At 45.0% G+C, this 14,610-nt stretch overlaps 1 protein-coding gene across 1 annotated transcript; it reads right to left on the reverse strand.

The window, feature by feature from the left end:
• Window positions 1-3,458: 3,458 nt before the first annotated feature.
• LOC124702331 (phytochrome B-like) lies at window positions 3,459-12,470 on the reverse strand. Its single transcript, XM_047234460.1, has 4 exons — window positions 10,256-12,470; window positions 9,200-10,007; window positions 7,971-8,264; window positions 3,459-4,050 (listed from the first exon to the last, which is right to left on the reverse strand). The coding sequence occupies exons 1-4, from the start codon at window positions 12,450-12,452 to the stop codon at window positions 3,828-3,830; spliced, it is 3,522 nt and encodes a 1,173-aa protein (XP_047090416.1). The 5' UTR covers window positions 12,453-12,470; the 3' UTR covers window positions 3,459-3,827.
• Window positions 12,471-14,610: the final 2,140 nt, after the last annotated feature.

Raw genomic sequence — 14,610 nt, forward strand, 5'->3', positions numbered from 1 at the left:
CTCTCGCAACAGAATCAGAATGATCGGATTACCCTTCCCTAATGAGAGCGGCTGGATTAGTTCTCGTAATCACAGCCTTTGCTTTGTGCTTTAGAAGTCGTGCCAAAAAAACCTTCGGAAAGCACAAGAGCAGGCCACTTGTACCGTTTTAATTAAACGGTAAAACATAAGAAATAGGTGCGGACAAATTTGAGAGTGTAAATGCTATAATCCTCCATTACCAAAAATTTGAATAATATATTTCCGTTAAATTAGAATTAATATAATATCCCTTCACCATAACATCAAGTCGCGGAATCATCCACCATTTTGATCTTCACCGGCTTGTTTCAACTTTAGCGGCCAATCAGAAGTTCGGGGGTGAATTTATATATAGATAACCTGTTGTGAACATTTTTTTATGTTTATACTCTAATTTTAATAATATATTTTTTTGTTTATTTTATAATTTTAATATGTACTGATTTTACGTTGAAAAATAAATTTACACTTTATAGTATAGCATGTGTTTACGTCAAAGTTTACGCCAAATAATCTGTACGTATTTTTTGTTTTGACGTTCTGACTTCACAATATTCTTTTGACATGCACACATGGTGGGTTACAAAAATCTATCCGCATTATGCACAAACTTTCTATTTTCTCACTTCACGATATTTTTCTGACTTCCATGCCCATGTGGATTAAAAATCTCCTAACTATTACGTGCAAACTTTTTTTTTCTTTGAAACGGTATATGATTTATGAGTAGCACCATCCATCAAAATCAATTCTGTTTTTTCTACCCCGTGACATATTTGGTTTGTCTAAATTATTATGTGTTTATGTTGTTACGTAAAACTTTAAATCCTAGCCATATATTTTAGATCTAACCACTAAAATAATTAGGATGATGTGGCTTAACGTGGTGTCTTTATTTTAGACCTTTGTATTGTGCTTTTAGTATATAATATTTTTTCTCACTTCACGATATTTTTCTGACTTCCATGCCCATGTGGATTAAAAATCTCCTAACTATTACGTGCAAACTTTTTTTTCTTTGAAACGGTATATGATTTATGAGTAGCACCATCCATCAAAATCAATTCTGTTTTTTCTACCCTTATAACACACGTTGGTGGGTTAGTAACGTGACATATTTGGTTTGTCTAAATTATTATGTGTTTATGTTGTTAGGTAAAACTTTAAATCCTAGCCATATATTTTAGATCTAACCACTAAAATAATTAGGATGATGTGGCTTAACGTGGTGTCTCTATTTTAGACCTCTGTATTGTGCTTTTAGTATATAATAGATAGATGGTCATTATGTTACCAGTCATCTAATGACCTGCTCCCTGGCATATCAAGGAAATGTCTACAAAAATAACAGCCATTGGAGATACTAAAGGAAGACTTGAATAACACTGAAAATAAGAAGAGTGCAGAAAATACTGGATCATGGGGCGCAGTAAAGAAGAGAGCAAAAATATGGATCAAGTACAAGTTAAAGTAAGGGGGGGTATTTTCCTGGACAGCTCTATGGTGACCGTGGCAGGAATTTCCAATCCGACAATGGCTCGTCGAGAGGCACTTGCATTGGCCAGCGATCTGAATCTTAAACGTTTGAAGATAGCAACGAATTGTTTGGAGGTTGCTAACGAAATAACAGTTCACGGTCACTGCGCTGGATAAAGGAAGGTATGGGAATATTGTTAAGGAATGTGACCACTCGGTTCATCAATTTAATGAGTTAGAGCATCTCCAGTCCAGTTGCCGTCTCCCAAAACTAAAGTGTCCCCCAAAGGGATTTGGAGCACGCACAAAAAAAAGTTCCTAGCCGCGTCTCTCAAAGCTTCTTTTTGTCCGGCGCGGTTCGATACGGTGTCCGGCGCCCCGAGCCCGTCCTCGCAACACAGGGGACGCTCCGCGCACTCCGGACACAACTAAAAACGAGGCGAGACGTGGCAGGACCGACGCACCAGAGGCACCTTCAAGTTTGGACCTAACCGTCGCCTACCTCGCGAGTGAAGTTACTGGCGCGCAGTGACACACGACCGAAGCGTCGCAGCTTTGCCTTAATGGCGACGGAGGGGCAGGCGAGACGTCTCGTCGGTGTTGCGCAGCCTCCACGCATCGCCGGCGTTCGCACGCCACCGCGCGTTCCCGCCGCTTCTGGCCTCTTCCCGACGTCGGCATCTATAAAGGCCCTCCCGGCTCAATGGCAGCCACCACAGCCGTCGGCACCCCTTTCTCCGCCACAAGCACAGTCCTCGTCGCTCGAACACCACTGCGCAATGACGAACCGCCCCGGCGCCGGCCAGTTCCCTCCGCTGCCGTCTCCCCCACCACCACCTCCACCACCGGATTCGCAGTTCGACATCGCCGCCGCCGCGGAGGAAGAGTCGCCGCGGCACCGGGCGGAGCTTTGGCGTGCACAGTGGCGGCATCGGCGGGAGGCAATCGAGCAGCGGGAGCGTCAGCAGCGTGAGGCGGCGGCGTCAGCAGGGGGAGACCCCGCAGCTAAGGAGAACGCGGCGTGGGAGGAGGTGGCGCTGGCGAACACCATTGCGGCGTTCGACGCCGCCACGGCGGAAGAGGCGCGACGGCGCCAGACGGAGGAGATGGTCGAGCGGTGGTGTGCAGAGTGGCGGCGCCAGCGGATGGAGAGGGAGGCGCAGTACCGTGAGCGGCAGCGCCAGGAGGCGGAGCGGCGGGAGCACAGGGAGGCGCGGCGGGAGGCGGAGCGGCAGCGCCAGGAGGCGGAGCGGCGGCAGCGGGAGGAGGAGAATCGGCTGGTGATCGAGGAGGCAGAGCGGCTGGAGTTCCAGGAGGCGCGCCGGCGGCGGGAGCGCTGAGCCAGCGTCGATTGGAGGCGCGCCAGCAGAAGGGGTGGGAGGAGCTTACGCTGCGGCGGTTGCAGCGGGAGGAGACACAGCGTCAGGATGAAGTCTACGAGGCGCGGCGTTTGGCGGAGATGCAGCTCCGGCTACAGAGGCAGAAGTTGGACCACCGTCAGCGGCGGGAGGAGCTGGAGCAGTTGCTGCGTCAGGAGGCGGTGGTCGCGGATAGAGCCGTCAAATAAACGGAGAGAGCAGCGGGAAATCGACGACGGAGGAGCAGCGGAGAGACCAGGATCGACGACGGAGGAGCAGCGGAGAGACCAGGGGAGAGAGCATGGGAGAGAGCTCCGGTCAATCGTCCACCTCCACATCCGGGGTCGAGGAATGAATAATGTTTTACTCGAATTTGCCCGAAAATATTATTCATTTCTCGATACTGAATGACATTAAAATGAAACTCTAAGTATAAATATGTAGTTTGTGTAAAAAAAATCTATCGGGACCGCCTATTTGGGAGCGCCGGTGTGGGAACTACTCCCCCAAATAGAGGATGCAGTACCGGCGTCCCCCAAACAGAGGTGCCGGCACCTCTGCCGGTGACTATTTGGGGGGCGCCGGTGGAGATGCTCTTATCAGTTATCAGAATACAATCATGGGAGCTGCACAGCTCTCCTTATCCACAACATGAGAGATATCCTCATGTATATACATAGTAGCTAAGAACATAGTATGTACCTTATACAAGTGGTCATGGGCCTATGCTACGAGCTACGTTACCGTCAGTGTTCATTGCTTGCCAACGTAAAACTCTAATGGAACAATAACCGAGCATACAGTCGGCAAGCCAGGAGTTGCCGGGAGTCACATTTGTGGCTCTCTCCATGTGCCTCATCCAGAGTCATTTGGTTTTGTAGGCTTCTCACGAACTAGGCTCCTCCTATCTGGGAATCTCGGGTCAACTGGCTGACCAAACAGCTAGGCAAGGTCAGCTTTGAGCTTGCCATATCAGTTCCGATCCCTACTTTCTGATCGGCGGGGCTGGGGTAGCTCGAGCACGATGAGGAAGAAACTCCGCTCTGACTCCCTGATGTACTGAACATCGCCACCCATCAATTTGAGGATTTTCCTGCACACGCTTAGCCCAATGCCTTCTTGGGTTGTCCAGCGGGCCTTGCTGAACATGTCTTGGACAATGTCTGGGGGGAGGCCCTCACCAGGACAGGCAAATCTGGAGAGACATATCAAGGTCAGCAGGAGTTGTTACTGTACAACATTGCAATAGAAGTAGAATTCTGTGTAACAAGATTAGCCGAAGATAATCCTTTTATCCTACTGCTCAACTGCAGTGCTGATAAAACGAGAGAGTAGCAAGTGGCAGTGGGTACAACAAATATGCTTGCTATGGACTGGAATCATAATTTGCTTCTTCTTTGCCTGAGGTAAAGCAGGCAGCGGCCAGGAGCCACTAGCAGCAATATGTTTCTGAAAACTTCATTGTTTTCATATAGTTCTCTGCAGCCTATTGAATTTATTGCTACTATGTGAGAACCAGTTCTTTTTTAGGAATGGCATATGCAATTATTGCAATGGTTCGTATGTGCTTGGCTCAGATGCAGCATAATGATTCTGCATATACTCCTACAGATCTTAGGCATAAAAAAAGCTATCTTCATTAGTAGCTACTCCCTCCTTGCCAAAATGTAGTGTATATAAGAAATTTTAAGTCAAATGACATAAAGTTTGACCAAGTATGTAGGAAAAAATATCAACATCTAGAATGCCAAATCAATGCCATTAGATTCCTCGTGATGCAAATTTTCATATGGTATGCATTTGGTATCGTAGATGTAGATAATTTTATCAAAAAACTTGGTCAAAGTTAATATCGTTTGATTTTAAAAAAATCTTATATACACTACATTGTGGCAAGGAGGGAGCATGATAGAAAACCGTGAATGTGATATTAGACTTCGGTTGAAGGGTGGGATGGAGTTATATACTTCTATTACATGTTACCAGGTTTCTAATATCCTAAAACTAGGTCGAGCTTATTATACTTCTCTACTGTGACTGGAAACTGCAAGGCAAATTACCTACAGCTCTTGGGCTATTCAATTAAAATGAAAAGTGGGCGCTACCAAAAGTTATGCACAGCTATATACAATTGTTAGATATATTGAGAAAACATAGTTTTCTGTCAGACTCGGATAAACGATGTTTTTTCCGTGTAGTTGCAGCCTTGCAACTGTTCTTCGGTCAAGATAACAATTGATTCAAGGGGTCCCTTGATCCAGTTGCCACACTCAAATATGAATGTTGTGAAATCTTCCATTCCATGTGAGTTGTTTGTTATTGACCATAGGCGATGAAAAACCTGATGATCATGGCATATTGTGTGTAATCTAGCACTAAACAAACCATTAATTAACATAGCAAAGATGGAGTTTATATGGTCAATGTGTTACTTTTATGTGTGTTATAGTAGCAATGTAGCATGTACTGGTGTTGTTTATTCATTTGTATTAATGTGCTCATCTTAAACGTTTGTCTGAAGAAAGCAAAGTGGAGTATTTGTTTCTACGATGCTTGAAGAATGTGTGAGAGGGACGCCAAAGGTCGTAGGTGGGCAATTGTAGCACCCTGCACCCCAACGGTCTCATATCCGACGAGCTAACCCTAGGTGTGCTTCCGCGACATAGCTCCCCTTCTCTGCGCCAACTCAGATATACTATTGTGCTACTACTAAGAACCGGTAAACACAAGTTACGGCCTTGATTTCCCTTACCTGTGCTACTGGTCAGAACATACAAAGAGTTCATATGAGTCACTTATAACTCTTATGGTGCAAATTATTACGCCAATAAAATGCTCAACTCTCTCTAGGGTTTCACTCTGTTTTCTCCAAATTCAACATCTCTGCTTAGTAATACCAAGACCGCTAAAAAATACCACAGTATTATGGAATATAGAGGAAATATAGGTCTATTGGAGTGCTCTTGAAGAAAACATTTATTCTTTTTGGTGATATCTTGTGTTGCTGCAGGCTCTGAGGTGGCATGCCACAGAAGCTAACACAACACAATTCGTTATGTATCATAAAGTGGTTTATGTGAACAAGCATCGCTCATGAATATGCCTCTAATTTCTCTGCTCCCGGATACGTCTTCATTATATCTTGGTTATAATTGAGCGGTCGCGGCAACAAGTGCCTTTCCCTTCTAGTATGCTTGCTATGCCAGTACAATTAAGAGATATATATTTAGTCCCTCCGTTCCATATTAGTTGTCACTGATTTGGATGTATTATATAATAAAATTCAATGACCGTCGTTAAGATATAAGTAAATATGCTAGAAATTCCTAGAAACAAGCAAACACCCATCCATTGATGGGGTAGACCTTTGTTATGATTAACAAACCATAGCAAATGGATGGAATCAATGAGCATAGACTGCATGACCCACAGACCTCATGGTAAATCTGTGACCTCCTACGTAGCTCCACAACCTTCATAATACTCCCTCCATCCCAAAATAAGTGACTCGGTTTTTCTAGATACAGATGTATCCACACATCTAAATTCCGTATCCAGACAAAACCGAGTCACTTATTTTGGGACAGAGGAAGTATAATCTAATGAAGCTATCTTCCAGAAGTATGGTGCTATTTGGGCATCTTATATAGATTTGTAATCTTTCCTAATATAATATAATGAAGCTACCTCACTAAACTATGATGGATTTTTTAAGGCTCCTAACTATGATGCTAGTTGTGAGGCCAAAACGATATCATGTAGCTTGGCAGCTTGTGACTTGCGGCTGGATGTGAGTCATTTAGCATGAACACTCATTTTGCCTTCTCTTCACCTCTTTCACTCTCATTAGAAAAAAATAACTCCCTCCGATGGAGTACATGAATTACAAACTGAAATCTGAATCCTGCTAATTCGTTTAAGAACTTTCCAAATTTGTATACCTTCGTGTACGCGAAGCATTAAATCTATGCATGCCAGCTCGATCTCTTTTATCATATTTGCATCTAAAACAAATACACAGAAGAAACAAGATATAGATCTGCAGTATACCTACATCGACGCCAGTAGTTCAGTTATAAGAGCATCTACGCTAGCATAAGAACATGAGTTTGACAGATAAGGGATCATGGGCCTCATCTTTCTAACCGAAGGGCTCAAATATGAAGTCGAACCTTAATGCTTAAATCAGACTGTATTAAAATCCAGTTTTTAGGCAAACCAGACCCCATGACTACTATTTCATCCTGCAGTGGGTCAATTCTCTTTTAACACTTAAACACTATCTGTTGCATAACTCATTGATTGAATAAGAATTCATTGTCCCATGAAATTTTGTGGATTTCAGGTGATGTTAATTCACATGCACGATGGCTACAGATATACATCTCACCAAAAACCTGAATATTTCCTACAACATCATGTTCTTATGTTTTACGTCCCTAATAACCTACACTTACGTCTACGACAATGCCACCTGCCCACCTCTCCCATTCCTCACACGTCGCCTCCTTTCTATCTATACAGAAAACTCTGTCAAATGTATTGTCATTAGTAGCTAATTTGTGCTATCCTGGAGCGCTATTTTATTTTACATTTTCATGAGAAAAATACAATGTTGCGGGTACACCGTCAAGGAGCGATGCTTGTCCGGCCATGGTGACAGAAATGAGAAGGAGAGAAGGTTGGGGATGGAGATTAGATCTTCGCTAGTTTATTCTCATTCATTGGATAATCATATAGGGTGAATGGTCTTTTTTATGGGAAAGACTTGACTTGACGCCTAAGAATAGAATCCCAACTATCCTAACTAAGTAGCCTTCCATGTGTTTTATCTCTAATGGGCTAAGGGCTGAGATCCATACCTCTGATACTATTATATAATAATTAAAGCATAACCCAAATAAAAATTGTAAGGAATACAATTGTATTCCTAATTTCCTAGTGCTTGTATGTAAATCATGAATCAGTCCTAATAACCACATGCAGTAAGGCACAACTATACCAAACACCTGACCAATTCAAAATTTTAAGTACGAGTAATATTCAAACAAAGATATCCCTCTAAGAAGTAATATATCATCTTGTATGTTGCAAAGAGATATGAAGGCAGCTAACCTGAAGAGGAAGAGCATTGTTTCTGTTCCATCAGAATTCTGTTTTACGTTTGGTCTGACTTGTATCTCTACCCAGCCGTTTTCAGCTGGAGCAAACCGCACCATGCTTAGCAAAAAGTCAGACAAAACTTGCTGGATTCTATATTGGTCACCATATGCCGAGGCTTCTTTGATTTCATCAGGGATATCTCGAATAAGTTGTAAATCTCTTTCTCTCAGCAATATCATCACTTGGCTGACAACAGCATTCATAACATTTCCAAGTGAAAATTCACCTTTGTCCAGCACTAAAGAGCTGTGAAACAAGCAAAAACAGAACTAATCAATTATTCGTTAACCAACTGCTAAGATGTAGGTCAAACATAACAAAAGAGGGGTAAAAAGAAAGATGAGATAATGCTTCTAGCTACACGCCAGTGAATCTAATTGCACCGAGTAATTAACAAATGAAAAAATAGGGTACACAGAGTTGTGAGTTCATATCCAGAATGATATTCATATTAGTTTGTGTTTGAACTTCAAAAAGTGATGTGGATGATTTTGCACGCCACAAGTCAGGAGACGTCCTTGGGGGAAAAATGGTGCACATCCATTGTCCATTAATAAAAGCTGAGATGATTGACCAACTACGAAAGGCAACGAAAAGTATATCTGAAGTTTCATACAATGAAGTGTGGCATCTGCAAACATGGTTACTAAGTTTATACTAGGATACTACCATGGAAAAGAATGCTTGGCAACAACTTCTTGTACTGTTGGAATTATGTGAGCTGCGGAGTTAACTTTGAGGTTTAGTAGGATGTGATCAAGTCATAAGGATATTCATTTAGTTTGGACATGATCCTAGATTCCTAGTATGGTATTTGAAGTAGCAATACTAAGAATCCAGGCAGTACCACCAAAGTATTTTGAAACGTTGCCGAGGTAAAATAAGTACACAGTGAGATAGATGCCACGGAGGCAAAGGATGGTAATAGTTAACTGCGATTAAGAGTTCATGTGCACAGAAAGAATTACACTTCAGAGAAGTGCAAAGACATTGGACCGGATTTGTCACTGTCTGATGTATTTCTCTAATTCCTTTATCTTCGTTAAATGCCTAAACAAATAAAATTAATGCAAGTTGATGTTCAAATAATTACTAATCCAGGCACATGTTACGTAAGGGACACACTCACATATATTATGATGCACACATGAAGTTAAAATGGATAATAACAGAATACTGACCCGTCCTCAATACTTTGGAGGCTGGCATCCTTTACAATCTTGGACATCTGTTTTTCACAAGCAGTGCTAGTTTCAAGAAACTGCCTCTGGTCATCCTTTAAATCAGTCATCTCTAAAAGGGAGTTTGTAAATCGGATACCGCTGAGAGGGTTTTTTATCTCCTGGCAAATGTAAGCCAACTCCTTCATCCTGGCATAGCACTTCTTTTCTTGTTGTCTCTGAATCTCAAAGGCTTGCTGTAACTCAGGGCTTGCAATCTGCAAGAAGCAAAAGGCACCTATGGTCTCACCATCTATTTTGTTCCTTGTGTTTGCAGTCAATAAGGCCTGTACATATTTGCCATTCTTGTCGAAAAATGAAAAGGGGAGCTTCTCAGAATCCTGCCCTCCTATAGCATTGTGAAGGACAATCATGAACTTTGTCAATGCATCTGGGCCCTTGAGTCGGCAACAATTTCCAAATACCTCCCCAACCAGAAGCTTACCAACAACTTCTCCTTTTGACCAGCCCGTGAGTTTTTCCATTGCCGTGTTCCATTCAGAGCAACAAATATTCTCATCTGAAGCAAATATCGGGGGTATTAGAGGATTGGGGTTGTGTACAATAGACTTGTAATCCCCTTGTATGTTGACAAATTTATCCATGACCACCTTTTGCCCTGTGATATCTTGGCCAACGAAACAAACCCCAACAATATTTTTAGTGTAATCCCTACTAGAGCAGGCGTTAACAATAACAAAAATCGGTCCTTTAGATTGCTCCGGCCCAAATGTCTTTAGCTTTATCTCCACATTTTTTTCTTCCTCGCCTGCACAAGAAACGAGATCACAAATAATCATTATCCAGCCCACCATTTCCCCTTAAAGATAAGGTAAGTTGACTGTGTGTATTGACCAGGTAACTTACAATACGATAAACAGTATAGAAAATAGCATTTACTTCGGGGCAACTACTCCCACCTTTGATATACCTACTAAATGAATTTTACATATTTTCGTTTTGAATATATTTAAATACTACTGCAACAAAATTAGCAAGACTTATAGTAAGGGATACCTCTTAAAGCTTGTGAGAGTAGCTTCTCAACTATTTCCTCAGATTCACTAAAGATAAGATCTTTTACTAATGATTTTCCCATGGCTTCCTCAACTGTGAGGCCGGTCAGCTCAGCAACTTTTGCATTCCATCCATTTATACATCCATCAGTATCAACTGCAAAGATGGGTACTGTAGCCGTCTCGATCAACCGAACCATCTCCCTTGCTACCGAGCTCAGCTCATCTATTCCCCGCAACTCTAGTTCCCCAAGCTGGACGTGACCATTGACAATGGCTTTTGAGTTACTAGTGCCCTCTCCTGCATCTCTGAAGGAGTCCCGCAATATGAGCTGCAGCGAATGTATTGCATCCATCTCAGCATTCTCCCAAGGTAAGCTCCTACTCTTCACCACTTCAAGGAATGCCTTGAATGATGACCGTGGGTGCATTCGCTGCCCATCATCCTTATCCTCCGGATGATGCTTTGCACCGCCCCATTTTATCTCCTTGGCCGTGTGTGACCGGAACCAAAACAAATAATCGCTCGGCGTGATATAAGCTACTGCCATTCCGCACACTGCATCCCCTAATTCAGTAGCACCAGGGTATCCTGCATCAGCCAGGCTATCTGTGCTGAGCCCTGTCGAGTCTCCGTGGCAAACTGTCAACCACTTGATGATGTCCTTAATCTGAGCTTCCGTTGGAGTGATACCAAGTGGGTAGTACTTCCCGTGGTAGTAGAGCGCAGCACCATCACACTTGACAAGGTCCATTGTGCTTGGGCTCTGTGTGACAATTCCAGTTGGTGAATCCCTGAGTAGCATGTCACACAGCAGCGTCTGTGTTCTAAGAATGTGTTTCTCTGACATTTGATGTGCAAGCTGCAGCTCCATGTTGAGCTGCAGGCCAAAGGCCTGCATGAGGAACTCGCATGCATACCGCAGCGGGAAAGGGATGCACCTCGGAGATGTGTGGTGGCACACGACCAACCCCCACAGCTTCATCGCCGACGGCACAGCGCCCCGCCCCATGTTGTGCTCATCCTCGCCGCCACTACTGATGATCACTGCCATGACGAGGGATGCAATGGACCCCATGTTTGCCATGTACTGCGCATGGCACCCGTGCGGGGAGCGCAGAGTGGAGCCAACCAAGCAGAGTGGCTGCGGCATTGCAGGGTCCTGGATGACCCTCACCGGAGCTGCGTGGCAATCAGCAATCATCCGCACGCGGTTTTGCCTGAAGAGAAAGCGCGATGCCTGCGGGATGTCAGTGGCAGGATAATGCAAACCGAGGTACGGCTCGAGGTCGGCACGGCGGCTCTCGGCGAGGACTTCCCCGTGCTCGTCATCGTGGAATTTGTAGACCATGACGCGGTCATAGCCGGTGAGCTCGCGGACGTGCTCGACCACGGTGTCGCAGAGGAGCCTGACGTCCCCGCCAGGGAGCGCCTGGAGGCGGGAGATGGCGCGGACGGCGAGCTTCTGGGACTGGACGGCGCCAGCTATGGAGACAGCGGGGTCCTCGGTGCGGGCGGGCTCGAGGTCGATGACGACGCCGACGTCGATGCGGTGGAGGATGGCGTAGAAGGGCCTGTTGGTGACCCTGGCGTGGATCCAGAGCGGGTTGAGCAGCGAGATCTCGCGGGCGGCGAAGGCGCGCTCGAGGAGGACGCCGGAGGAGGGGATGAAGAGGAGGCGCGCGTCGGAGCCGAGGGAGACGGGGGAGGGCGCGGCGGAGGAGTCGAGCGACGGGACGGAGTGGTGGGGCGACAGGTCGAGCAGGTCGGCGGCGTTCTCGGAGTAGGCGAGGAGGCGGAAGGAGGAGTCGTCGGCGACGGCGAGCGTGCAGCCGAAGGGCTGGATGTGGCCGCCGCGCTGGATGCGGGAGAGGTAGGCGGCGATCTGCTGCTCGGAGGAGGGAGTGGGCGGCGCGAGCAGCGACTGGGAGTAGTCGAAGCTGCGCCCCGACGCGCCCGACTGCTCGAACACGGCGTGGAGGCCGGCGTCGAGGGTGTACTGCGCCACGGCCTTGGAGACGGACTCCGTGGCGGCAGCGCTCCCGGCCGCGCCTCCCCCTCCTCCTCCGCCCCCTCCCCCTCCGGCGCGGGACGTGCTCCCGCCCGAGGACTGCGTGTGGTGTTGGTGCGGCGGAGCGGGACGCGCGGAGGACGGGGAGCGCGTAGGCGTGGGCGTGGCGCGGCTGCCCGAGGCCATGGCGACGGCGCGGGGGTGGGGGAGGACAGGATTAGGCGGCCGCGCGAGTCCGCTTGCGCCGAGCTCGTCCTCACGGCAGTGCGGTTACTGGAGACATAGTTTGGGAGCTTGGGAGTGGGAGGATAAAAAGATGGGAGCGATTTACACAGGATACTTGAGCGAGCGAGCGAGCTGAGTCGATGACGATGCGATGGCTGGAAAGGGAAGGGTCTCGGAGGATAGAAAAGAGAGTGTGCTGTGCTCTCGAGCTCAAGATGACGACAACTGCTGTGAAGATACGTGTAGCTAGATATCTTCCCACTCCTCTCTTTTTTGAACAGCAGTATATTTTTATTTGTATTTGGAAATATTTTTGCTAACCAATAATTAAGTTAGCTCTAGCTCGACTCTAAAACTGTCTTTTTTTTTTGCGAAACACAGTACAAACGCCGACGATCACACATACGTACATACACTCACTCCTATGAACGCACACGCACGCACACCCTACCCATATGAGCATCTCCGAAAAACTGAGTTTAAGAAACTGATCTGGCGGATCGACATCGAGGAGCCCGTGGTGACTCTAAAAGTGTTATAATTGCACTTTTGTTCATGCATATGTTAAGTAATATTAATTTGCTCTCTCTATATGTGCCCTCCTAGCGTGCCTCCCTTCACCGTCGGCGGCAGTGGTGGGGCTAGCCCAGAATTTGGGGGTGAGGGGCAAAAGAGAGAGTGTGTAAAGTTTGGATGGAGCAAATGACTATTTTCTTCTCATTTAGGTCCCTAAAAAATATTCTTCAGAAAAAATGCAAAGCCTAGGGGGTGCTGGCCCCCTCTGACTTGCACATAGCTTCGCCAGTGGTTGGCGGCTCTGCCGCTCGGGGTGGGAATGTGTAACATCCCAAAAATTTCAAAATAAAACAAATGAACTTCCCTAGTTCCAAATTTTGGAACCAACAAAAAACATTTATTCAATTAAGTTTGATCCATAGTAATCTTGCTTAATCCTTGTGCTATTGCCATGATTGCTTGTTATAGTACTTTGAATAATCTTAAAACCTAAACCTCACCCTTCTTTTCACCACCCTAGTTAAAATAAAATAAAAGGAAATTAAATAAGAAAAAGGTATATGTGCCTATGGCTATTTTTACAAATCTTTTACCTAGGACTTTTTACCTTGTTTAGAGGTTTTGAAAACATAAACAAACCTAACCTAGTACCTACCAACCAAATCAAGTGAGAAACAAAATTCAAATGCCACATATGCATAGGGGCATATGTGCCACATAGCCATTTCCCCAAATCTTGACCTATGCGCTTCTACCTTGACCAAATGGTGTGAAACCATATCTAAACCTAATCTAACACTAAATTGACCCTAACCCATGCCCAAGTAAAGCAAGGTGAACAATTTACAAAAATAATACAATTTAACACATCACCTCTTATGTGTTATGGCCAATTTTGCAAATCTTTGATCAAGACCTTTTGAAATGGATTCAATGGTGTGAAAATGTTTCTAAACTAATAAGAACCACTTTAGAGTCAACAAAAGTCAACTCAAATGGAGAGAAATCAAATAGGGAGAAAATCCCCAAAATTCACTCACATACACTTAGCCAAAATTGCAAATCTTCAACCAAGGCCACCATTGCTTGATCTATGGTTTGTAAAGCTCTTATATATGAAAAACAAACACAATTGACCCAAAGAAACCAGAATCAAACCAAGAGAAAAATCAAATTTCAATAACATGTGATAATGGTCATTTGAGCCATTTATAATTTCTTCCCCACTTTGAGCCCTTCGATTTAGAAATTTTTAAACCAAACCCTGCCAACTCTTTGCACCTCATCCAAGACCTCATCAAAATGAACACTTTTTATGTTGACCACTTTGACCAGAGAGTTGACCATTGCTCACATTAGTCAAGCCAAGTTGCAACTTTGAAACCAAATCTAGATTCCCTCCAATTTTCGAATCTTCACAAATCTTTTCCAAAATTCAAACCAAGACCACCAATGAGTGCCAAACATTGTGTAGACCACTCCCATGCAGCAAGTTGGTCAAAATTCAAACCCAAGTGAGACCATTGCATGTGACATTTTAGTTACATAGAGTAAAATTAGGGTACCACCACTATTCCAACCACCTTGTACCTCCTCCCCTTTT

Source organism: Lolium rigidum, chromosome 3, assembly GCF_022539505.1.
Source record: "Lolium rigidum isolate FL_2022 chromosome 3, APGP_CSIRO_Lrig_0.1, whole genome shotgun sequence".
NCBI classification, from domain to species: domain Eukaryota; kingdom Viridiplantae; phylum Streptophyta; class Magnoliopsida; order Poales; family Poaceae; genus Lolium; species Lolium rigidum.

What these genes read in the sequence shown, in the direction of transcription:
- LOC124702331 (XM_047234460.1), bottom strand. Translation starts at nt 12,452, where the DNA reads ATGGCCTCGGGCAGCCGCGCCACGCCCACGCCTACGCGCTCCCCGTCC. An exon ending in ACTCTCACAAGCTTTAAGAG is followed by an intron (nt 10,008 to 10,255) that starts GTATCCCTTACT and finishes TTTCTTGTGCAG; the next exon opens with GCGAGGAAGAAAAAAATGTG. An exon ending in CTCCAAAGTATTGAGGACGG is followed by an intron (nt 8,265 to 9,199) that starts GTCAGTATTCTG and finishes CTTGTTTCACAG; the next exon opens with CTCTTTAGTGCTGGACAAAG.